This window comes from Eublepharis macularius, chromosome 17, assembly GCF_028583425.1.
Source record: "Eublepharis macularius isolate TG4126 chromosome 17, MPM_Emac_v1.0, whole genome shotgun sequence".
Taxonomy (NCBI): Eukaryota; Metazoa; Chordata; class Lepidosauria; order Squamata; family Eublepharidae; genus Eublepharis; species Eublepharis macularius.
In genome coordinates, this window is record NC_072806.1 from 40089144 (window position 1) to 40113835 (window position 24692).

At 46.2% G+C, this 24692-nt stretch overlaps 1 protein-coding gene across 1 annotated transcript in view; it reads right to left on the minus strand.

The window, feature by feature from the left end:
* The window catches only part of CCDC92B (coiled-coil domain containing 92B), a 30293-nt gene that overhangs the window by 1036 nt on the left and 4565 nt on the right, over positions 1–24692 (minus strand). Inside the window, exons 2-4 of the mRNA XM_055001070.1 lie at positions 21252–21299; positions 3176–3468; positions 2952–3127 (exon numbers count right to left, since the gene is read on the minus strand). Of these exons, the coding sequence (XP_054857045.1) occupies positions 2952–3127; positions 3176–3468; positions 21252–21299 (517 nt within the window). The remainder of the gene's footprint in view (positions 1–2951; positions 3128–3175; positions 3469–21251; positions 21300–24692) is intronic.

The window sequence follows — 24692 nt, forward strand, 5'->3', positions numbered from 1 at the left end:
CAGACACAGGTTGGTAAATTCTGCCTGGTTCACCACAACTGGTAAAACAGGTTATGCGCCTCTTATGATCCATTCCCTTCTTGGCCTTAATAATATATACATATACACACAACTAACATTGGTAGTAAGAAAGAGAATTCAGTACCCCCACATTGGAGAACAGGGCTGGAAATATCCAAATCACTTGGTGATTTGTGTTCCCAAAGTAAAGGAATATGTACCCTGAGGCCCAAATCAGATGTCGTGTCTGCCACAGGTCACATCTGTTTTACAGGCAGCTATGCTGTCAGAGAATTAATTATCTCACAGCTTGGTAAATAGGGACCCCCACAGCTTTTGGGCTCAGGAAAACAGCTGGGGGGCAGAGCTGAAGCTCTCCCCCATGCCATGCTCCTCAGCTGAATATGCCCTTGAGTGCTTGGGAATGTTAGCTTCCTGTTGTCACACGAGTCTGTAAAATGGGTTGCAAAACTCCAACCGGACTCACTGCAGCCATAATATCTAGTGTGGCCCTTAATCAGCTTGCTGAAGTTGAGCATGTCTGGAACTGCTCAGTGTCGGACCGAACATTTCTTGGGAAGCCCAGATGCACCACCATGAAGAAAGATGGGGTTTAAATGCAATAAACAAGCAGGATCTAGAGGTTTTAGAAAACGAGTTGTTTAGCCCCAGGTACAGCAGAGGCTCCTAACGTTACGACACGGGTAGGTTTGACTCGGGAATCTCTTTTCCTGATCTCTTTTGTTTATGACAAATATTCTCAGAAATTTACAATCTGGCCAAAAATGTAGAAGTCTCAATAGTTGGGAAATGTTCCCATAACAAATTTTAAACATTTTAATATAGTTTTAGAAATATTTCCTAGCCCAGAGAGAGAGAGAGAGAGAGAGAGAGAGAGAGAGAGAGAGAGAGAGAGAGAGAGAGAGAGAGAGAGAGAGAGAGAGAGATCAGTATCTTGTATTGAGTTGGATTTTTTTGTGTGCTAAGTATCACTCACTCAGTGGATATTTAGGAATTATTCAAAACACTTCCTAATATTTTGGGAACCCCTTCCCATACCCTGCAGTGAGCTCTGCCCACAGTAAGTTGGAACAATTTAGGCCTGAACCTTTCCAACTCTGATATTAAACTCATATTGTATACACAACCGCAACCCCAGCTACCATTTGATGTTGATGTTTGTTGCTGCAGCGGTAGGAAAGGGGCTGTTCTTCAGAATACCCTGCTCTTGATCAAAAAGAGTCCAGTAGCACCTTTAAGACTAACCAATTTTATTGTAGCATAAGCTTTCGAGAATCAAGTTCTCTTCTTGATTCTCGAAAGCTTATGCTACAATAAAATTGGTTAGTCTCAAAGGTGCTACTGGACTCTTTTTGATTTTGCTACTACAGACTAACACGGCTAACTCCTCCTGCTCTTGATGATTCTACAATATTCAGTAATCCCAAAACATACTTTAACACCCCCCCCTTCCCAACACATTCAGCCTCTGTGGCCATCTTCTCCTAGACCTCATAGCCCACACCTAATACTGCTTCAATTAAAAAACCCTTGCACACATTTGAGATGTGGCAATCTGTAAACATTTGGAACAGTCAAAACACAAATTTCAGTACCAAAGCTTCCATTTTGCCATTGAAATCAAGAGTTCAAAATGTCAAGATTCCAAGCTTCAAAATGTATGTCAGAATGTGAAACAGAAAACTCACAAAGCTATCATCTCAAGGCATGAAAAGTTGCTCTGTGCCTGTGTGGTTAGTTTTCTGATTCTCATGGCCAAATCTTGCATGACTGCAGTTCATCATTGTGAGGGCAAATGGCGTTTGCTACATTCATGTCAGCTCCGATCATAACATTCTAGGGATGCCTCTGAAATTCTCCACATCTGAATTTCTCCTCAGATTCTGGAGTTCCAAATTATTCTGTTTTGTTTCCAAAGTGAGATCGATGGATTTTTTTTAAAAAAACACTCAATTTTTTAAATACCCAAAATTTGCACATAGTGTCATATATATAAAATTTTCCACAGTCCCTTTGTGTTTTATCCTATATTACCCATGTACATATGCAGATTAAGAAAACACTGCAAAAAAAAACCCAATCCTGGAGTGATTTTAAAGCTTAGCGTTACCGTCTTTTTGAGTGGTGTTCTACATATCATCAGTGGCGCATGTGCGCATCAGTAAAGTATCCTCACATAAAAGCCTTGAAGTAATTGCTTTTCTTGCAGTGTTTTATCAAAACACACATGCATGAGCAATGTAAAAAGGGGGGAAAGATGCCAAAGATGCCAAAGATTGGATGGACCAAAACACACAGCACATGCTCTGATTCTGGAATGAATGATAGAAACCTAGTGAAACCAGCCACCAGGAGGAAGGGAATACACACAGAACCATGGAACAGTAAAGGGGCAGAGTGAGGGAAACCCACTCATTCTGCCGCGTCCTGAAGAGGCCCAGAGTCAGCTGTTTTACCATTCCAATATTCATACTATTCCCTGCAGAGTGCATGGATATTCCAGCACTGTAACAACCGAAAGAAGCATCTGTGAGGCCTGAGGACTTTTCCAAAACTGGCCCGATTTAGGGGCCCATTTGGAAAAATCTGCCTCCATTACAACCACTTTCAAAAAGCTACCTCCAAACAACAGTGCATCTCCCCCTCTGTTTTGCAGTTACTCAACATCTTTTTCATGGTGAGGGCTGGATCCTTTTTCTTTGCTTTGATCCCCTTTGGAAGAGGGTCTAGATTTCTCTGAAGTTCTTCGTGTGGTTCCTGCTGTTCCTTGGGCAGGCTGCCAGGATGGTCTTTGGTGACCTTTCAGTTGGTTCCTAGGAGGGCTGGCTGGAAGACCTTTGGAGGTGGTAGGGTCACTCTGGTCAGCCCCTGCTTTGGCGGCTGTGATGGCCTTCGGTTCAGATTTTAGATGGCGGGAAGGAGTGTGGTGCCGTTTAGTGTATAAAAACAGGGCCGGGTCAGGCATAGGTTCAGCATCTTCAAAACTACCTAGCCGGTCACAAAAGGAAGGGTCTTTGAAGGCCCCCTTGCTGCGGACGGAACCAGTGGCTTGCCTGCGGGAGCGGGACTTCTGTGTCCGTTTTTTGGGCCTCACCTCACTGGCAGGCTGAGAGAGGAAGTTTTTCTCTGGAGGCCTGTCCACAAGAGCCTTGGCCGTCTGCCGGGAACTGTGAAGCTTCTGCTTGGAGGCATGCAGCTGGAAGGAGAGGTACGCAGCTGCTTCTGTCTGTTTCTGGAGCTCCGTGTTCAGGATAGTCACGCGATGGCTTCTCCTCTTCAGTTCCTCCAAGAACTTTCTCTCTTTATTCCTCAGGTTGGATCGCAGAGCAGCCACTAAGCTCTCCTTGTGCCTGAGCTCCTTCCGTAACTCTAGATTGTCCTCTTCTTTCTCCTGCAGCTGGGCCTCTATTATCTTGCATTTCTCCTCCAGTTCCCGGTCAACGATTTCTACATTTAAGATAAAAAGACAGGAGAAATGTTACTAAACTCCCCCACCCCAAGAATAACAGCCGCTGAGAACAGGGACAGTTCCTTCAAAACAAGACACAAGGGGTCTGCGGCACTAGCAAAGTGACATTACAATTTGGCTCTCTCTTGTGGTTGGATGGGCTGCCGTGCTCAAGGAATACATCTCCACATGAGGTGGAACGGATGTCAGCTGAGAAGGCCGGTGCAGTAACTACGCAGACACCTGCAGTCCTAAGAAGAGTTACAACCGTCTAAATCTAGAGAAGTCAGCGGGCTTAAAAGGAGAGTAAACTCCACTTAGGGTTCACTGAGAACGTCACCCCCAGACCCATGTCTACTGTCACTAGGGATTTTTCAAGAAGAAAAATAATATTCCATAAGAGTCTTATGCTCCCATATGGACCTACCCGAGCACCACAACCGCCTTCAGGAGCCTTACTTCGGGTGTACTTGTCATTTTATTTATTTACTTTGTTTATACCCTTTTTCACAATGCAGACCCAAAGCAGCTGACGTCATTCTCTTCTCTTCCATTTTATCCCCACAACAGCCCTGTGAGACAGGTTAGACTGAGAGCATGTGACTGGCCCAAGGTCGCCCAGTAACTAATAACTGACATCAGAGGCTAGACGGGCAGCAAACCAAGGACGGGCTTCTCAGCCATGGTACCAAAACTGTGGAATTCCCTACTCAGGGAGATTCATCTGTTCAGCTCTATTATTGCCTTCTGCTAGCAGGTGAAGATGTTTTGTTTCATCTGGTATTCCCATATTGTTTGTTTTAATCGCTGCTTTAACATATATTTATTGCTTTATCTTTTTTATTTGTTCATCACCTTGTAGGTCCTAATTGGGTGCAAAGGAATGTCATAAATGTTTTAATAACACACCGTTATTATTATTATAAATTCTAATTAAAAATAGCTAGGAAATGGTAAACAGAAGGAAGCCTCTGTGCTGAACCTGGTAGCATGCAAGCGTGGGGTGTGGCAGCGTATTTTTCATTGACTCAGCATCTCATTCACTTATTGAAAAACTGTCATCCTTCTTTTTCTATGTTAATTAAAGTCATGTGACTGGGAGTGGGGTTGGCTCAAGGACTTTGGATGCCCTTGGCTAACCGCAAGCCAGGTGGCTGCCCCGGACACTAGCCCTGCCACAGCCCAGGTACATAGTAGATCTGATTTTAAATCAATCTTAGATTTATTTGAGAGATGTTAGGAGAGTTAATCCTTGTTGTATGTACTTGTTCATTAATTTTAATAATCCTTTATATTTTAGTATCTTGCTTAATTAAAAAGGTAAGTGTTTATTTCAATAAAGAATAAAGTTTTTAGAGTTTAAAAGTCTCTGTGTGCCTTGATGGGAAGAGTTAAAACAAAGAGAACCCATACAAATTATTTGTACTTAGTAACAGGTTCTTCAAAAAGAGACCTCTTTTTAGGCCTTATTATCTAAAACTTTTGGAGCTGTTCAGAGCTGGGATATAAATCTCAGAATTGGACGGTTTGGAAGCTTTAATGAGGCATGGATAAAATAATCTGTTGCACTGGAGAACCCAAAAGCTTGCGTGCTGTTTTGAGTCATTTTGGTCCTAATGAAAGGTGATGTGTGGGTTTTGCTTTAAAGGTGGGAATTCTGACGAAGTATCTCTTGTGACATGTCTGATTCAGCCCTGAGATTGTAATATATGAATGACTGCTGTTTCTTGGGGGCCAACCCCCCCAATATATTTGCTGTATAGCATGAAACTACACCAGGACGGCAGAGCAACACCCGGCCCCTGCATAATGGAGGGAGGTAAGAGAGCTGAGACTCACCTCACAGTCATTTCCAGTACTCCCTGCAAAGGCCACACCAAATAACTGAAAAGCAGCACTATTGTTGCAGGGTGAATACATCCGTGTGGAGGGATTAGCCACGCTCAAACTTGTCTGAAGAAACTTCCCAGCCTGAAGCTTTCTTTTAACACTCCTGTTCATACAGCTGCTTTCAACCATCACCTTTCCTGTGAGAATCTGCACTGGCGTGATGTCTTGTTTAAACTGAGATGCTACCCGAGACCCTGTGCTAGTGCGAAGTTCCATGCCTCACCACCACCCCCTTCAAATCAAGACTCAACCAGTCAATCGTCAGTCTTGAAAGGAAGGCCTTAAAACTATCATCAAGAGAAGCAACAACTGTTAGGTGGCATCGGGAAGATGCTGGGAAAGTGAAATGTGGTTGCCTAGGCAATGCTGTGGATCTGACCCTGGATGGTCCAGGCTAACTCATTTTCATCAGATCAGGAAAGCTAAGCAGGGTCAGCCCTCATTAGTACATGGATGGGAGATCAGCAAGTAAGTCCAGGGTTGCTATGCAGACGTAGGCAATGCCAAACCACCTCTGAATGCCTCTGCCTTGAAAACCTCAGCAGGGGCTTAAAAGTCAACTGTGATATGACAGTAACAACAACAACAACAAAAGGCGAGGCCATGGCACGGAAGATGGCCTCCTGGGCAGTATGGAGGATATGGCCTGTCAGTCAGTTGCCCTCCTGTGAGGCAAAGGACACTGACCGTGCAAGAAATGTGCTGATCCGGCTTCTTAATCTCCCCCAGGGCTGTTACTATAGTCCAGGCTCATTTAAGAAGTGAGACACTGACGAGTCATTCGGATGTCTCAATTCTTCAGACAAATCCTTCTCAGCAAGAACTGCCTTGCACTGATGTAATACCAACAGCTTACTAAGTCCTGTATTTTATCATAGAAGTGATTTTTGAGCCAATTTGTATGTTTTGGGATGGACTCTGTACATCTGCATGTGTGTATTTAGATACTTATGCTCTGCTTTTCTGCCCAATGGGGATCCAGATCAGCTTACAACATCATTCTCTCCTTCCCCATTTTATCCTCACAAGTCAGTGAAATTAGTAGCTGAGGTGACTGGTGTCATGTGGGTATTTTTAAAATGGCCTGTTTTGGCTCCCCCACCTGGCAGCGGCCTGTTCCAGGCCATTTCAGCCTGGAACTGGGCCGTTTTGGTCATTTTGGGCCCATTTAGGGATCGGGGCCGAAACGGCCCAGATTGGGCCCCAAACGGCCAAGATCGAGTTGGTGCTGGGTGGGGGAAGGTTCCCCTGCCTAGTAAAACACAGTTGCACCTACCTGTAACTGCTGTTCACCTAGGTCTTCGTGCAGGCACACATTAGGATTGCGCACACGCAGGCCGGCCGCTTGGAACAGAAATTTTCTTAGCTTATAGGCTATTGGAGGGGCAACCTCCTCCGTAACGGCTTCGAGCTGGTTCTTCCCGCCAGAACGGTCACGTGACCACAGAGGCCACCCCCTCTTTTCCCCAGTTCTCCTGTGCCACTGCAACTCCCCAAGTTATGTCCGAGAGTTCAACAGCCAGGCGGGGGGGGGGGGGGAGGAATGTGTGCCTGCTCGAAGACCTAGATGAACAGCAGTTACAGGTCAGTACAACTATGTTTTCATCTGCGGTCTTCAGTGCAGTCCCACATTGGGAGAAGAGCAAGCTATTCACCTGGTGGTGGGATGAACTCTCAAACAAAGAGAGACTGCAGGACTGCCGACTCTTTCCGTGTGTTGACACCCACAGCATAATGCTTCACAAAAATCTCTCCTGAAGACCATGTAGCAGCACAACAGTTGTCAGTGACAGGAACTCCCCGAAGGAGCACTGCTGATGTCGCCTGAGCTCTTGTGGAGTGAGCCCGAAGGGTGAAGGGACACGGAACACTGGCCAGTTTGTAACACTGCTTAATCGCTGTTACTACCCATCTAGAAATTGTGATGAGGCAGACCTTCCCTTTGCTGGGACCAGCGCAGCAGACAAAAAAAACGCTGACTCACTACGAAAGGCCTGGGTTCTGTCCTTGTAAAATAAAATGGCTCTTCTCACATCTAAATGCGTGAAGTGTGTATTCTTGGGGAGTGGTAGGGTTAGGGAAAAACACTGGGAGTGATATAACCTGAGATGCATGGAAACGGAAGACCACTTTAGGTACAAACTGTAAGCTAGTCCTCGTGACTACCCTGTCCAGATAAATGTGAAGAAACGGAGGGTCTATGCTGAGTGCCCTAAGCTCGCCTACCCTCCTGGTTGAAGTTATTGCCAATAGAAATGCCACTTTTGTTGACCATAGAGACAGAAAGCATGTTTCCAAGGGCTCAAATGGTTTCAGCATCAACTTCGATAACACTAGGGACAATGACCATTGAGGGACTAGGGGAACCCTCGGAGGATACAAATTAAATAATCTTTTCAAAAATACTTTCGAAAGGTAATGCGAAAACACTGTTTTATTATCGATCTCGCTAAGAAAAGCTGATATAGCTGTTAAATGGACCTTTATCAATGAAGATGCCAGGCCTGACGTCTGCAAGAACACTAGGTATTTGAAAATCACTGACAAAGAACAAGTGTCCAGGCTTATCCCTCTGGGGTCAGCCCATTGGACAAACCTGTTCCATTTATAAGCATATGATTTCCTAGTGGAGAGTCTCCGGGCATTAAGCAAAATATTTGCCACCTCTGTGGAAAACTGCAGACTTGCTGCCCTAGGAGCCGTCAGATGTAGTCTGTCCACATCGTGATGTCTGGTGTGCCGATATGCAAGTCTGGTGCTAACAGTAGGTGGACGTAATGCCGCCTGGTCATGCGCTTCAGTGTGTGGGACCAATGTTGATGCGGCCAGAATGGGGCTATAAGTACACAATTGATCTGATCTGCCTGTATCTCGCAGATTACCCTGTGAACTAGAGGAATGGGAGGAAACACATAAAACAGTCCCCCTGTCCAATGGATCTGAAAAGCATCCCCCAGGGAGTTCTTGCCAATCCCTCCCCTTGAGCAGAACTTTGGAGCTTTTTGTTCCTTTCCGTGGCAAATAGGTCAACCTGTGGAAACCCCCATTGACGAAACAGACTGTATGCATACTTGTCCGCTCGCACCCATTCGTGGTGTGATTTCCCCACTCTGCTCAGGTAGTCTGCCCTTATATTTTCTGCGCCTGCAATGTGTAAGGCTGAAAGCATGATACCGTGGGCAATAGCCCATTCCCAGATATGAATGGCCTCTTCGCAGTTTCCTTGAGGCGGTTCCACCTTGTTTGTTTATGTAATATACCGTAGTTGTGTTGTCTGATAAGACCTGCACCCTTTTGTTCACAAGCATATCTGATGAGTTAAGTGTATAATAAACTGCACGTAATTCCAAGAAATTCATACGATTCCCCTTCTCAGATAAAGGCCAGACCCCATTAACTGATCGATCCTCCCAGTGACCTCCCCAACCTTCCAGGGAAGCGTCTGTTGTAATGGTGGTCTCATGGCAGGGTACGCCAAAGGCAATCCCTTTTGATAAATTATTATGATCTAGCCACCATGTCAAAGATCGCAAGACTCTCCAGTCCTCAGTATAGAAAATCTGGAATGTGGGGGAAATTAAAACAATATCTAGAAAAAAAATGGGATGTGAAAGGAGGACTGTGGCAGTTTGAGAACTATTAATTTGTGATTTCTTAAATAGAAGAGAGAAGTAACTTTACCATTAATGGGAAAATGTAGCTATTAATTAACCTAAGCTAGTATTACTATTAAGAGACTTTATCAAAAATATACAGTTTAAACAGTGATGTAGAGAATGGATATATTAGTAGATTTGATAGAGTATATATAAGAGAATTTGAATATGCTTAGAGTAAGAGATATAATACATATATGATTTAGAAGAATTTAATGGAAAATAAGTTAAGTAATAAGATAGGTTAAGGGTTGGAAAGCTGTTGGAAGTCTACAAGGAGGGGGGAGGGAAAGGGTGGGGGTTGAAATAAATTAGGTATGATGGGGAGTGTATGTAATAACTATGTACTCACCAATAAAAAATTTTATTAAAAAAAGAAGAAGAAAATCTGGAATGTGGGGGCTGAATAGCTGGGTGGAAAAGTCTGATAAACCAAAGCTGCAACAACCGCAACTTAAGCCGTGCCAAGGACACCACAGCCATGGCAGAGGCCATTAAACCTAGCAGCACTTGTATTGGCTGGGCTGACTGAAACCTGTTGGCTTGAAAACGCTGTTCCGGGTTGGCTAACCAGGTAAGTCTATCGTGTGGCAAATATGCTCTATTGGACCTCGAGTCCAGTAATGCACCAATGAACCTAACAGTGCGAGTCGGTACTAACCCTGACTTCTTCTTGTTAATTACTAGTACCAATACCTCACACGTGTTTAGCACCATGTTTATATGGTCCGTTAATTCTTCAGGAGAACTGGCTGTGATAAGCCAGTTATCGAGATAGGGTTAGATAGAACAACCCAGTCATCTTAAATTAGCACTAACTACAGCTAAGCACTTCCTAAAAACCCTGGGTGCTGTAGCTAGTCCAAATGGCAGGGCTGAATATTGGAAAACTTAGTCATTAAAGATGAGGTTGTTCAAGAAAAAACAGAAGGGTAGAAGAGGAGGCGGAGTGGCATTGTATGTGAGGAGAGGGCTTGATTGTCAGCAAGTTCTGGAGAATGTGATTGACAGCCCGGAGGAAAGTATATGGGTGGAAATAAGGGGAGGAAGGACAAAGGGTATTGTTGTTGGAGTCCGCTACAGACCGCCTGACCAGGGAGAGGAAATGGATGCTGTCCTCCTTGAACAGATTGGCAGAGTATCCAGACATCAGAACCTTATGATTACGGATGACTTCAACTTCCCCAATGTATGCTGGGAGACAAGCTCAGCAAAGCGACAAGACTCACGCAACCTCCTGACCTGCCTGGCCGATAACTTTTTTTTTCAAATGGTGGAGGAAGCTACAAGTGGCTCAGTGTCATATATGCCTCCTGCATATCTGCCATGAACATATGCTGTCTCTGACTCTGGTCTCTGAGGGTATGGGAAGTTCTTTATTGCTGTAATGCCAGTAGGTTATCTAGCAAATGTTTACTTTCTCTTTCGCGCTCCACTGAGCCAGTGTCCTTGACTGCCTGCTGAAACTAGCTCAAGATGTATCCTTCTTGAGAAGCAAAGATAAGTTCATTTTTCTCACTGTCTAGTCTAAAACAATGTCTTACCTCAACCCCCCCCATTAACAGTCCTTTCTCCAAAAGTGGGAATATTCCCTATAACTAACATTGCTGGTCCCATATACATCACTTCTGCCAAAATGTCAGTCCCTAGAAACAACAAGTCTGGGAATAAACCGTTAGCCAGCAATTAGATTGTATAATTTTCCTTTTTAAATAAGTGCAAAGTGCAAAACTGCAAAAAGTGCCTTAATAAATATACAATTTCAATAAATACAATCAATCAAAATCCTTCTTCTGGGCACCATTAAAACCGGAAGATCACCATTTTGCTAATTGCTCTAGAGTGACTGCCGTCAATACTCCTTTTTATCTCAATCCATAACGAGCATATATCAAATGACATGGACATGGACATGATACATACGAAACGGGAATTGTATAATATGCACGCATAATCCCGTCGGCACATTTTTGGATATTTCTGCAACTTGGATTGGACTGGAGTCACCTCCTCCTCTAGTTTTGTGACCGTCTGGACATTTACGAGTGAGCCCATTGTGGCGTTTACTACAGTTTCGCTGGACATAAATGTTTACCATAACAATTTGGACATAGGAAAAGGATTTTGATTGATTGTATTTATTGAAATTGTATATTTATTAAGGCACTTTTTGCACTTTTGCACTTATTTAAAAAGGAAAATTATACAATCTAATTGCTGGCTAACGGTTTATTCCCGGACTTGTTGTTTCTAGCCATTACTATCCGGGTTTCTCCCTGCTGTTTTTGCCAAAATGTCAGTCCCTGGCAATTAGACCCCCAAGTTCTCCACAGTTAACACACGTGTTCCAGTTGAAGAAGCTTTATTAGAGATCCATTCAGTACAAGGCGCTCAGACAATGCAATTGGAAGAAGTGACGTATACAGGGCCAGCAATGTTGGTTATAAGGAATATTCCCGCCTTTGGGAAAAGGACCGTCAATAAGGGGGGGGGGGTTGGGTTGGGTCAGACATTGTTTTAGACTAGACAGTGAGAGAGACGAACTTATCTTTGCTTCTCAAGAAGGAAACATCTTGAGCCACACCAACCTGGTTTCCTTCTTTGATCGAATGACAACCTTACTGGATCATGGGAACTCTCTCAATGTGATTTACTTGGATTTCAGTAAAGCTTTTGATAAGGTTCCCCATGACATTCTAATGGGTAAACTGGAAGACTGTGGACTGGACTATAGGACAATTCGGTGGATAGGGAACTGGTTAGAGAACCGCACACAAAGAGTGGTGGTCAATGGCATTGCATCAGATTGGAGGGAAGTGTCCAGTGGGGTGCCAGAGGGCTCGGTTTTGGGCCCGATACTTTTCAATATTTTTATCAATGATCTGGATGAAGGGGTAAATGGGCTACTCATTAAATTTGCTGATGATACCAAATTGGGAGGAGTGGTAAACATCCAAGAAGATAGAGTAGAAATTCAACAAGACTTGAATACTCTAGAGAAGTGGGCGGTTGTGAATAGGATGCAATTCAACATAGATAAGTGCACAGTATTACATCTGGGCCACAAAAATGTGAAGCACAAATACAGGATGGGGGATACACTTCTGGGCAGTAGTATATGTGAAAGAGATCTTGGAGTAAGAGTGTACTGTAAGCTAAATATGAGCAGTCAGTGTGATGCGGTGGCAAAAAAGGCAAACTCAGTCTTGGGCAAACTCAGCCCCAATCCAGGCCATTTTGGGGCTGTAATGTCCATTTTGGGCCCATTTAGGGCTCAAAAGGGCCCCGATCGGGGCCGAAATGGCCAGGACTGAGCTGGTGCCAGGCAGGGGAGGGTTCCCCTCCCGGCAGCGGCCCATTCCAGGCTGTTTCATCCCCAATCTGGGCCGTTTCGGGGTATTTAGCCATTTTAGGCCCATTTAGGGCCGGAAAGCCCAGATCGCACCTGCAATGGTTAGGATTGGGCAGTTTCTGGGCATGGGAGGGTTCCCATGCCCAGCAGCAGTCCATTCCAGGCAGTTTTGGCCCTGATCCAGGTTGTTTTGGAGCCGTTTTGACCATTTGGGCTCATTTGGGGCCTGAAACAGCCTGGATTGGGCCAGTGCTAGGCGAGGGAGGGTTCCCTGGCCCATCAGCGACCTGTTCCAGACTGTTTCGGCCCTGATCCAGGCCATTTTGGCTCTAAATGGGCCAGATCTGGCCACTGCCGGGCGGGGGAGTTCTCTTCTGTGGCAGAGCGACCTGGGCCAATTCAGGCCCTATCTGGGCTGAATTTAGCGTTATCTGAGCCAAATCGAACTTCGCCATGGAGCACAGGAGTGCTCCTGGGGCAGCCACAGCTTGCCACTTCCAGGAAGTGACGTCATCGTGCAGTCCCAGGAGTGCGCGTGTGAGCTGCACGTGCATGCATGTAGTGAGAGGCGCACCACCTCCTCCCAGGAGTTGTCCTTGGTGAAAGTTCCCCCACCTCTTTCCCCAGAAAAAAAGCCTTGTTATTTCCATGGCTGTTCTAAGTAGCAGTGGGGGAAAATAAATAACAACTTCACAAAGCTGGGGACTGATACCTGGATAAATGTGGGGTTTCAGTCACACCTTCAACTGTATAGTCACCAAATGTAACATGAATATGACTCAAAGCATGTATAAAGAAGTCAAATGTACAGTGAACACAGCTGGTACACTTACTCACTGTAACCTGTGAACAGGGCTAAACACCACTCTGCAGATATGTTCAGAAGCAGGGCCCTAGGGGTTTGAAGGAACAATTTAGTAAAAAAGCTGGGCCAGGCTGGGCTTGATGCCTTAAACAGGTCCCTCCATCCTTTCTTCCCTATTCACTGCCTCTGTGGTCTAGGCAACCACTCTTCCTGAGATATTCCTGCCTCAAGCAATTACTAAGCTAAATGCGTCCCTTGTTAAAATCCCCCCACCCCAAAGGTTTGGACTTCCAGGGGGTATTACACAGGCACACTGCTACACACAGAAAAGAGAGCTTTGAAACACAGCGCCTTAATTGTGGAGGCAATGCACGCCTTCAATGGCGACAAAAAGTGCCACGTCTAACCGATTTATGGCACCTGGAGAAGCCAGGAAACAAGGGCGCCTTTGACACGATGGCTTTCTGATGTGTGTGTGTGTGTGTGTGTGTGTGTGTGTATGGGGGGGGTGTTTCACAGGCTGCAGAGTCACCTTCCCCACTCAATTGTTACTCCTTTAAGGGTGTGTGTGTGTACGGAAGGGGGGAGATCAAGTACATGTTGGAGCCTCTTGGTAGAGGCTCCAAGGAACACAGCTATAACCATCCTGGAACTATTGTAAAAAGATTATAGGGTGGGATCCAGCCAAAGTTATACACTTTTGAGACAGAAGTGTTTAGCAGAGATACTCTGGGGTTGGCGTCGGTGTGCTAGAGCAATATCTAGGAGAGGTGGGTCCTTATTATGCCAATGAAACTCACTGGGTGACCTCGGACCAGCCAGCCTAGCCCCCCTCACAGGGTTGTTGTAGGGGTAAAATGGCGGCAGGAGGGTCTGCTACCCTGAACTCCTTCGAGGAAGAGCGGGAGATCTAAAAAATGGAAGAGAACCTTGAACCTGGCAAAAGAGCGACCCCCCAACTCTGCTTCCCGAGAGTTTCCCCTTCTCTTCCTCCTCCTGCGCAATTGTCGCCCGCTGCAAGGAAGTGCAGAGGGAGCCAGGCTTTTCGAGGGACTCCTGGTGAGACCCATGAGCAACCTGGCTCTCGGCCAGTTCCCACCTTTTACGCAGTACCAGCAGGGCGCAGGCCAGGAAATTCATGGAGGGGGCTGGAGAGCAATAAATAACAACAAAACCCAGACGCCAGGGAAACCCTGGAATTAACGTCAATCCTCTCTAGAAATAATCAGAAATTCTATGGTCACCACCGTCATTGCTGAAAGGGTGCCCCATATCCCAAGCCCCCATTTCCCACAGGTTGCCAGGCATGGCCAGGCCACTCTACCTCTGTCCTACTTCCCCCCCTCCATTCACCCCAAACTTAACTGACAGTGGCAGCTGTAAGAGGCTTCTCTGAGAGGCCTGCTTTCCTCCCTGGCTCCTAATATATTTAATGCCAGGAGTCCTGAGATGTGTAGTTTTTTAGAATGCTTCAACAAGGTCACCAGGCACCCTAGAAACTGTATGTCTCAATGTTCCTGGATAAAGTGAGCTCTGACTCATGAAAGCTTATGCTGAAATAAACTTACTTAGTCATTGAGGTGCCCCCTGGACTTTTAATTTTGCTGCATCAGACAAACACAGGGGTACCCCTTCTGGGACTCTTGCTGACTCAGAAGCCAACGTATAGTCTGAGCCAGAAAAGAACAGGGGTGGTGGTGGAAATGAAGGTTGACTGATAACGCAACCAGCCATCATGAGATGGAGAAATGTGTATTTCAGTGTGACATCTGCCCACTTGGGGCAGGCAAATGCTGCCGAAGCACCCCCCGTTCCTTGACAGTGCTCAAATGAGAGGCAGGAGAAAATGGGTAGGGGAATGATGGGGTAGGGGGGGAAGGTGGGGTATAAATAAAGTAAATAAAATAACAGGCAATATCCAGTATCCAATAATTCCCTTCTGCTACATGAGGAATCAGTTGGAGAAAGACTCTTCCTGTTTGAGAAAGAGCACCTCCCTGGAATAGGAGTCTTATTCCCGTGGAAATTTCCTCATTCCAGCAGAAGGATAGCCACCTGATAATGAATCTGATAATTTTCTTGTTTTTCAAGAAACAGATGCGTTTGGGTCCCAGTGGAGTTTTAGATCTAAAAAGGCAAACAACGTTCATTTAAAAAAGACTACTAATAATATACAAATGGTATTTGAGTAAGCCCAGTGGCACCTTAGAAATCAACAAGATCTTCCTAGGATAGGCTTCTGAGAGAGTCAGAGGTCCCTTCTTTACTGCTGTGATTTAGTTTGAAGTGATGCCCCCTTTCAGACGGAGTCTCTGAGCTAACTTTGAGGGAAGACCTACGTAGAGTGAATTATAGTAGTCTAGTTTTGATGTTACTGTGGCATGAATCCAGGTGGCCAGTGTCAAGACAGGGACCCATCTTCCAGGCTAGTCTGAGCTGAGAGAAAGCCTTGTTCTGTAGCTGCATTTACTTGCTTCTCTAGCAGCAGTACTGGATCCAGTATAGCCCAGGGGTGTCAACGGAGTTTTCCAGGGTCTGTTGAACCCCACTGAAAGTGGGGAACGTCATGTCCCTCAAGATCTCTGCTTTCCTGACCAGTATCACTTCCATCTTTTATGGGTTCAGTTTCAGTTTGTTCGCTTTCAGCCATTCCACTACAGCTGTCAGGCAGCAATTCAGGATCTCTAATGTGTCACCAGGAGAATTAGATAGAAAGATACAGAGCTGGGTGTCATCTGCATATTGATGACATCCAATTTCACAGCTATGCACAATTTCTCCTAAAGGCTTTACACAGAATAACATGGGGGAAAGATTGTACCTTGTGGAACCCTACGAGATAATCCTACACTGAAGGAAGAAGATCACGAACAGCAACCCTTTGGGTCCATTCGATGAGGAACAATTTAAACCAGTCCAAAGCACAATCCCAATACCTCCTTCTGCCTCCAAATGCCTCAACAGGCTGGCGTGGTCTACAGTATCAAAGGCTTCAGTGAGATCCAGGAGGAGCAACAAGGAAGCATGGCCTTTGTCTCTACTCAGACTTCAACTAAAGCTACCCAGAGCCGTCTCTGTGCCATACCTTGAAAATTGTCCAGAGGACCAGAATTATCCAAGAAGACCTGGAGCTGGTCTTCTACTGCTCTCTCAATCACTTTGCCCAGAAAGGGCAGATTAGAGACAGGGAGGTATGGGAAAAGAAAGAAGTCTGCACATGCTCTGGGATGCTCACAACTCCTGGAACTGAGCCGTGGGGAAGTCATGCTCCAATAACTTGAAAAGTGTAGCCTGGCGAGCCACACGTGATCTGGTCTGTGGGCGATGCTCCTTCCTTCAGTGTGTCTGGGGCGTGGCTGGAAAACGGGACTGGAGCTTTTTTGGAATCTGCCTCTTTCTTTGTTGGGACCCGCCTTCCATCAGCATTCCATTCGTCTTAGATGCCCTGCTGCTGTCTGTCTACGCCTCAAACGCCCTTCTTGTCCTGGCAGCCGCACCTTTGCCTCCAGGCAAAGGGGAGCGGCCTTCAAAGGCTGAGTTCCTCCACCTCACCAAGATATAAGGGTGGCTGCTGGTGATAAAGATTTCAGGACCTGCTGGTGTCCTGCAGTCCTTCCTCCTTCTTTGCCCCTTTTGTCTTCACTCCAGACTTTACCAGCCCTTAGTTACGGCATGTTTCTAAGTCCTGTGATGCAAAGCAGACTGTCTGCACATGAGCAGAGCACCTTCCCTCCACCCCTGAAGAATCACTGTCACAATTTGGGAAGAGAATGTGAAGCACGAAAAGGGTTGCCTCGTCACAGGGGATGTATGGAACAGAGCTCAACAGAACCGTCACATTCACGGGCAGTGGACCTCAACCATTAAGTGCATGACATGGCTTTGGGCCTGCTGCTCACCCTCTAAGTTGCCTGACAGAGTTATTGTGAACCTAAAAGGAGGGAAGAACCACGTGGCTACCCCAAGCTCCTTGGAGGAAGGGTGAGATACAAATAGTACAGACTGATTAGGGGGTTAGTCATGGTGCTGTGCCTAGGAGAGCTCACAAAAATGGGGGCTGATTTTGCATGGTTGCAGAAATAGCTACAGATTATGGCATCTCTTAGACCCCAAATCTGTGATCAGCATCATTATAATTCTTTCAATGTGTATGGTACTTTACAGGGGACAAGATGGATCTTTGCCCCAAGGAGTTTCGAATCTAAAATCTGACCTAAGGAAGCCATAAAAGAGAGCTGGGAGACAGGGAAGCACCGTCTGTGCAGGGCCCAATTAGGAGTGGGATCACTGTGCAGGTGGCAGAGGGGCTTCAGACTCCCTCCCTGCACCATTTCCCCTATCTGAAACAGTCCAAAGGGAGGTTGAGGGTCTCTTGAGTGTCCCACCCTGTGGTGTGAAGACTACTGCTGTAGGAAATTGTGTCATATGGCATGAAGCTATCTCATGTGACAAACAAACATGTCTCTGTTTTGGAGTCGCAGCTCCCAAGCTTGTTCTACTTTTCATCCATTTGGTTTCCAAACAATCTCCACATACATTGTTGGTTAAGAAAGATCCTGGCCTGCTCTAGTTTCAGAGCTGGCAGGAGCCAGAAATGTACAATAGCTGGGAAATGTTCCAAGGTGAGAGAAGACTGAGATAGGCCTGCTAAAGGAGAACTCTTTGGCTGCTTCCTGGGCACCCTCTGCTGGCTACATAAGACATTTTCTGGACATCTTGCAACTTGCAACCCAGGCTATGCAAAGTCTCAAAGCTAGGGACACTGCTGGGAGCTGGCCTGGTTGGGTCAGAGGGGCATGGCATGGCACGATGGGAACCTGCAGAAGTACAGGGGGATGGGAATATGAGGAGGTGCCATCAGCAATGTTGTGACCTCACTTCTGGGGAAAACCTGGCATTGATGTCAGTCCTCTCTAGGAATTGCTGGAAACTCTGTTGTTTTATCATTGAGTTTTCAACAATTCCTAGAAAGGAATGAATTCATTTTTGGTTTTCCTCAGCCCAACAGCAATGTTTTTGTTTATTTTTCACCTACCATTACTCCAGCAATTCCTCAGAGAGGACCATAAAACCATATAGTTTCTGGGGATTCCTAGAGAGGACTGGCATCACTACTGTTTTGCTCTGAAAGTAACATCATGCTGTCGGCTTGATATTTTTTTTTAGTTTTCTCCTGCTGCCACTCCAGCTGCAGGAAGAGTGGGTTGCAAAGAGGAGATCTTCCACCATAGCAGGAGGTCTGACAACCCTAAGCTGGGCCCTAGTAGAGAGCCCATTGTGTGCTGGAGAAGGTGGGTCAGTCTCTCAAGAGTTGCTTGGCTGCAGTGGTGGAAACATCTAATAAAAGCCCGCCTGGATCAGATCAAAGGTCTGTCTAGTCCAACATCCTGTTATTCAGCCAATCAGATCTCCCTGTCTTCAGAGGATAAAACAGTTGAGAGGAAGGCCAATTTTGAGCAAACAGACAGAAAGGAAAGAGTTAAGTAACCCCCTTCTGCTCATGTAGGTCCTTCACTCAAACTCAAGCCATCATTGTAGGTTTTGAACTATGACAAAAAGCCATGGGGGCAGGGATGGAACAATGTTGACCATGCAGGTCCTTATGCATTCAATGACATAAACTCCAATAAATCTCCCCAAAATGTGCATCGAGGTCTATTAAAACTGGGTCTGTACTCTACAGAGGCTCAGAGGTTACCAAGTGTTTGTTCTTGCTGGCAAGGGAGAGAGAAACACTCAAGACTCAATTTCCAAGCATCGAGTCCCACAGAAATGCAAATGGCCCAAACCAGGAGAAAGACAAACTCCAGGTCCCACCTAAGCTTTTCCCCCACCTTAGCTATAGAACTTCAAAGAGCCAAGAGAAAAAAACAGACCTTCCTTTGGGGGCAGGTTTGTGTGGGGAGGGCAGAAGGGAGGATAATAAAACCCTTACACACAAGGAATACGCGCTCTCATCTAAGTATTCTACATGTTGCTAAGACCACAAAAGGTGAAGTTCCGAACCACTGAAACAAGGCAACGGATGATTTCCAGATACCTGCAACTCCAAGATCGTATAGCCTATCCTCATTTCCCATCATTTAGGCTACATTACAGTCAGAGGATTGTGGCTTTATTGCTTTTTGCTTTGCCCATGCTCAGTTTTGTTGTCTTTAGTTATGTTTCTTAATATTTTGAATGTGGTTTGTCTGATCTCTGTAATCAATGCCAATCCCTGTTCAATCACATGTAGAAAAAGTGGGACGAGGAGGAAGCAGTGGTTGATCCCCCCACCCTCAGGGTCTCTCTGGACGTGCAGGTTTTTAAAGAGTTAGCTCTGGGTTCTCCAGACACAACTTGAGTTTCTGCAGCCATATAGCAGTTAAAAAGTAAATGGCTGTTAAAAAATAAAGGAGAGCCCAAAGGGCCTCAGAATGCCTCCATGGGGGAGGGAGGGGCTCCCCCTCCCCCCTCAAGTCCTTCCCCCCGTCACAATAGCACAGGGGAAGCCCCCCTCCCCCATTTTTCTGCTCCATATGCACAGAATACTCTACATGGGACAGAAAAAATGGAAAAAAACCTCCCCCCCCTACTATTTTGACAGGGGGAAATGGCTTGAGGGGGGAGGGAGGAGCTTGTCTGTATGAAAGTTGCCAGTTTTAATAACAACAACAATAACATTCAATTTATATACCACCCTTCAGGACAACTTAATGACCACTCAGAGCACTTTACAAAGTATGTAATTATTATCCCCACAACAAAACACCCTGTGAGGTGGGTGGGGCTGAGAGAGCTCTGGAAGAGCTGTGAGGTAAGAATTAAGGGCAGGATTCTAGTCAGAAGGGCTGAACTTTGGTTCAGTGCGTGAGTGTTTGCAAGCTCTGGCCTACCCTCAAATATGCTGGCTAAGCTAATCAACACCACCTGCAAAGCGGCCTCTGAGTTCTCTAGTGGTTCGCCCTTGAAGGCCTGCCTCAGAGACTCTCTTATCTATCCTCCCTAGACGTTCTCACAGCAGTAACGCTAATTAGCAGCTCAGCCCTGATTGGCTCCTGAGTTGCCTGGCGATACACTGAGTTCTAGAAAAGATGTCTTCTCAGTACACACATACAACGATCCTTCTCTATTCTTTCTACCTTAGCATACCAACTAGGTATGGAGAGGACAAGCATTCTTCCAGATGAGTAAGATGAACAGCTAATGGATGTCAATCAGAGATGCTTGAGTGTAGTAAGCTCTTAAGTTGTTAGACAGGCAGATTTTGAGTTAGCAATAGTAAAGTTTATTTGTTTTATGCTTGTTTTCTGTGTCTGAGCACTTTATGCTTTGCAATGCTCCTTAAAGCTAATAAAATATATAATATATAAAAGACACCCTGGAACGAACCCAGAGATTGGAAAGCTGAGGCCATAGGAAGGAAGAGCTTTCAGTCTCAGAACAGAAAGGGTGGCATACCCTGCCTGCCCGCCCGCCTGAGTGCTGGAGTGGCTGTTTTCAGCACCCCGAGTAGGCGGCTTGGGGCAGCTCTCCCCAGACTCTCCCCCCGCCCCCTGCAGAGGTATTCTGAGGCCATTTGGGCTTTATTTTTGACAGCTATTCCCTGAAAGCTGCTGTGTGGCTGCAGGGAACCTGAGCAGGGTCCAGGGAACCCAGACTCAACTCTTTAAAAACCTGCTCGTCTAGCTAGGCCCCAGGTGTGTACGAGGAAGATCACTAATCCACTCGATCACAAGTGTGAAGGGGGGGGCGGGAGACAAAAAGGTTGAGGCGCTCTTTTAAGCAGCCAAGAGGCAGAGGGTTCCTGGCGCTTTCTCTCAGGAGGAACGTGCCCTAATAGTGACGAACTCATGGGGGCCTCCTTGGGCGGCTGTGTAGCTCTCTCACTCCTCTGTGGGCAGAATGGGCTTGCGAATCCCCTTTCCCCACACCTTGTGAAATACTAAATCATTCAGCAACCATTGTGCTTGTACAGTTGTAGCTTGAACCCATCCACAGACCTGACTCTAGAGCGGCCAGGTCCATCTTGATGCCATTTATTATTGTGGGTGAGAAGTTTGCTCTCTCCTGTCATTTCACGGAGAAATTCCACCTTACCTTGACAGCTGACTTCCACCTCCTTTGTTTCGAGGTCCTGGGTCAGCTCTAGACAAAAAGAAAAATCACAGTGTCAGCCACAAGCAGAGGCGGGACACCATATGGTGGGGCAGAACGCGGACCAAAAATGTGGACAGGGAACACTTCATTCTGCTCTCGTAATTCTAGAACGTTGGGTGCCCAGTGAAATCAACAGGCAGCAGATCCGCGGCTGACGGAAGGAAGTACTTCATGTAACTATCTTATGGAACTCACTATCACAGTATCAAAATAGCAAAGAATCCAGTAGCACCTTTAAGACTAACCAACTTTACTGTAGCATCAGCATTCGAGAGCCACAGCTCTCTTCGTCAGATGCATCCTCTGGATCTACTATCACAGTATGTTTCCCTGCTCTCCCCCCTGGTGGCAGCTGTTCCTGAATGGGCACTCCCTGAGGGCACAAAGGCGATGCCTCCCAAGTTCTTCTGAAGCTCCTCTTGCTCCAATGAGATGGAGGAAAGCCAAAATTGCTTTGAGGAAGAAGCAAACGGGTGGGAGTGAACACACTGGTGGGTGTCATGACACCCATGGGCACCACTGATGTACATGGAGGTTCCATTGCACATGCTGTCCAAATACAATGTAAGCACCATTTGAGGTAAAACTGGGTGTGAGACGAAGGCTCTATTTGATCAATGTTTGATACATCCAGATCATCAGTTCATGCTAAAGGCCCTTGAGGACAAGACTGTATGTCTGGACCAGCCTCGAGAGTTGATCCCTGCCTCTCTCATTGATACAAGAGCTCTGCTTGGTCTTTCAAAGCCATTGTACTTGAACCTGTGGACAGAGGAGATATGGGGCGAGGGTTTCCCCTAAATCCCCCCTATTCTTCTTTCAAGGTAGACAAAAGTGGGTTTTAGGAATATATGCCCCAGGCAAAGACCTGAAGAGGCAAGTTAGAGATTGGAAGCTATTCATGGAGACTGACGCCTGGTACGCACACCCAGGAGAATGAGGTGTCCGAACCCCAAGGTGATGAAATGAACTCCCAATTCAGAGAGGCTGGAGGATTCCAGCTTTGAATGTGCCTTTGCATAAAAAATCTCCATGCAACAGAAAACGACTACATCATCGGGGAGAAAGGATCTGCCCTCCTCTCTGCTTGATGTGTTGGTTTTCTATTTCAAGAGATTTTTTAAATTCCAAATTGTGATCTGCACTCAGTAGCAGTTCAGCCCATTCTGCCCATTCAACATTCTCCCATCTCCTTCCCCTGCAGGTGTGAATTAGGCCTTAATCTGTTCCGTGTGGTCAGTTCTGACGTGTGCAACTGTAGCTGGAAACAGGAAATGGTGGCCTTCCTCTTGGAGCCTTCCAAAGTGGGCAGAGACTCAGAGGGGGCCTTCTCTTCCACTCTCCACTCTCCCACTCTTAATGGCCCTCAGGATGTTGAAGAGCATTTACCCACTAGTTGATTTTTGACCAGGCAATCTGATGTTCCAGACAAATAGTTAAGCAGATAGAAGGCCAAATGTAAAGCTCCCGTGGGTTGGATACAGCTCCCTGGACTGTAATTTGCCCACCTCAGGGCCAGGGGCTGCTACAAGTTTGGGAAAAAAATTATTATGGCCGCATCTTCATTCCTCCCTATTTTTCCCCTGAGAGTGATCTGATAAAAAGAACAGCAATAGAAATAAAGAAGCCCATGCCGTAATTTCTGGAAAGCCATTCAAGTCTCCTTTGCTACCTCCCTTGGAAATCAATATCAACTGCCTCCTTTCCCCCCTTCCTGCAGCTAAAATGACTCCTGATTTAGAAATGATACAACTATCTTAAGTCCTTGAGGCCAATTTAGCTGCTGAGAAGAAATGAACAGGAGGGGGTAGAACTGGATCAATCTAGACTCAGAAGTTGGGTATCTGAGGATAATTTCCCCCTACAAGGAATTTAATTTTGCAGACTGCCTTGTAAAACTGCTGTTTTTTGGTGCTTGTGAAGGTTTTCTGGAAATTCACCTGCCCAACAGATGGCTTTCCTCCACTGCCATATGCGGAAATGGGGCACCTGTTGAACATCTGTCTTGCACACAGCTGTCCCAGGCACTTAGCCTCAGTCATGAAAAGAAAGGTAATAGCCCCATTTTCCAGCTTTAAATAAACTTTATTAAAACAGAAAAGTTGTACAATAACACCTTAAAAACAACATACATCAGAAGTTAGAAATAAAAACATGGAAAGACGCTAAATATTAAAGTATACACAAGAATCACTAAGTAATTAAAGAACAATGGGTCAACTAAATTTACAATCATGGATAGGACTACAGCTAGCAATATATCTACATCATAAAAGTAGGAGTTTGGGATGGGTGAAGTGGAGCATTTCTTGCTATAAAGTCAATTACAGGTTGCCATGTTTCAGAAAAATCATAGATATTTTGGACTAACTCGATTTGCTTTTGTTGATCTAGAATTTTCTTCATTATAACTATGTCCCATATCTTCTTGTGCCCCATGACTGTGGGTGTTTCATGGGACAACGTGCCCAGGAACCTGTGAGGCTGCCTTGTTCTGAGCGAGGCCGTTCGTTCCGCAGCATAATATTGCCAGTTCTGATTGGCAGCTGCTCTCCAAGATCTCTGGCTTGGAAAGCCCAACTAGACTTCTTATAATAATTTTAACTGGAGATACCAGGGATTCCATTTGAGACCAGGTGCATCTACTGCTGAGCTACAGGGATCCCTAAGTGTTAAAATGAAGCCAGACTAACTCGTGAAGCTTTACAGTGGGAACAGTGTATGTGGGCGGGGTGGGGGGGCAGGGTGAAGAGTTAAACGTTCAACACTAAAATTCGATCTTTCAATATTGTCACCAAGAACTGGACCACAGCAGAGCTCCCTTTGCAACTTGTCATGACCTCAGAAGCACAAACAGACTCCTCAGAGAATGCACAGGGGGCATGAGAGACAATCCTGGGTGGCAATCAGGGGGCTCAGGAGACACGTGACCCCACCAGACCACCTCCAGACCCAGAGCCCCTGGATCCTGAGGCCTTAGGCTCAGCTCCAGGTGGGGCTGCCAACGTGCCAGACCTCAGGGCAGTCAGCAGCAGCCCCCTGCCTTGCAGGGCCAGATCCTAGGCCACCAGCCTTCTGGATCTCCTGGCACCGGGCAGGAACAGCAGGGAGGGCAGGCTTGTGAGGAGTGCCAGGCAGGCAGCCCATGCTCCATCTGGTGAGCGGGATCTCTGCTTGAGCACACTGAGCAGACTGCAAGACTGGTCTCCATCGATCCCTGGTTGGAAGAAGCCCAGAAACAGGCGGAGTTTCTTCCTCTTCTGGCTACTGAAGTCCTGGGCTAAGTAGCTGGCTAGCAGCCTTCTCCGCGGTCTGTGAGCCTGGCCCTGGCTGCCTGGACCTTGGAAGAGCGAACCTGGCCACCAGCCAGAGCACTGGGCT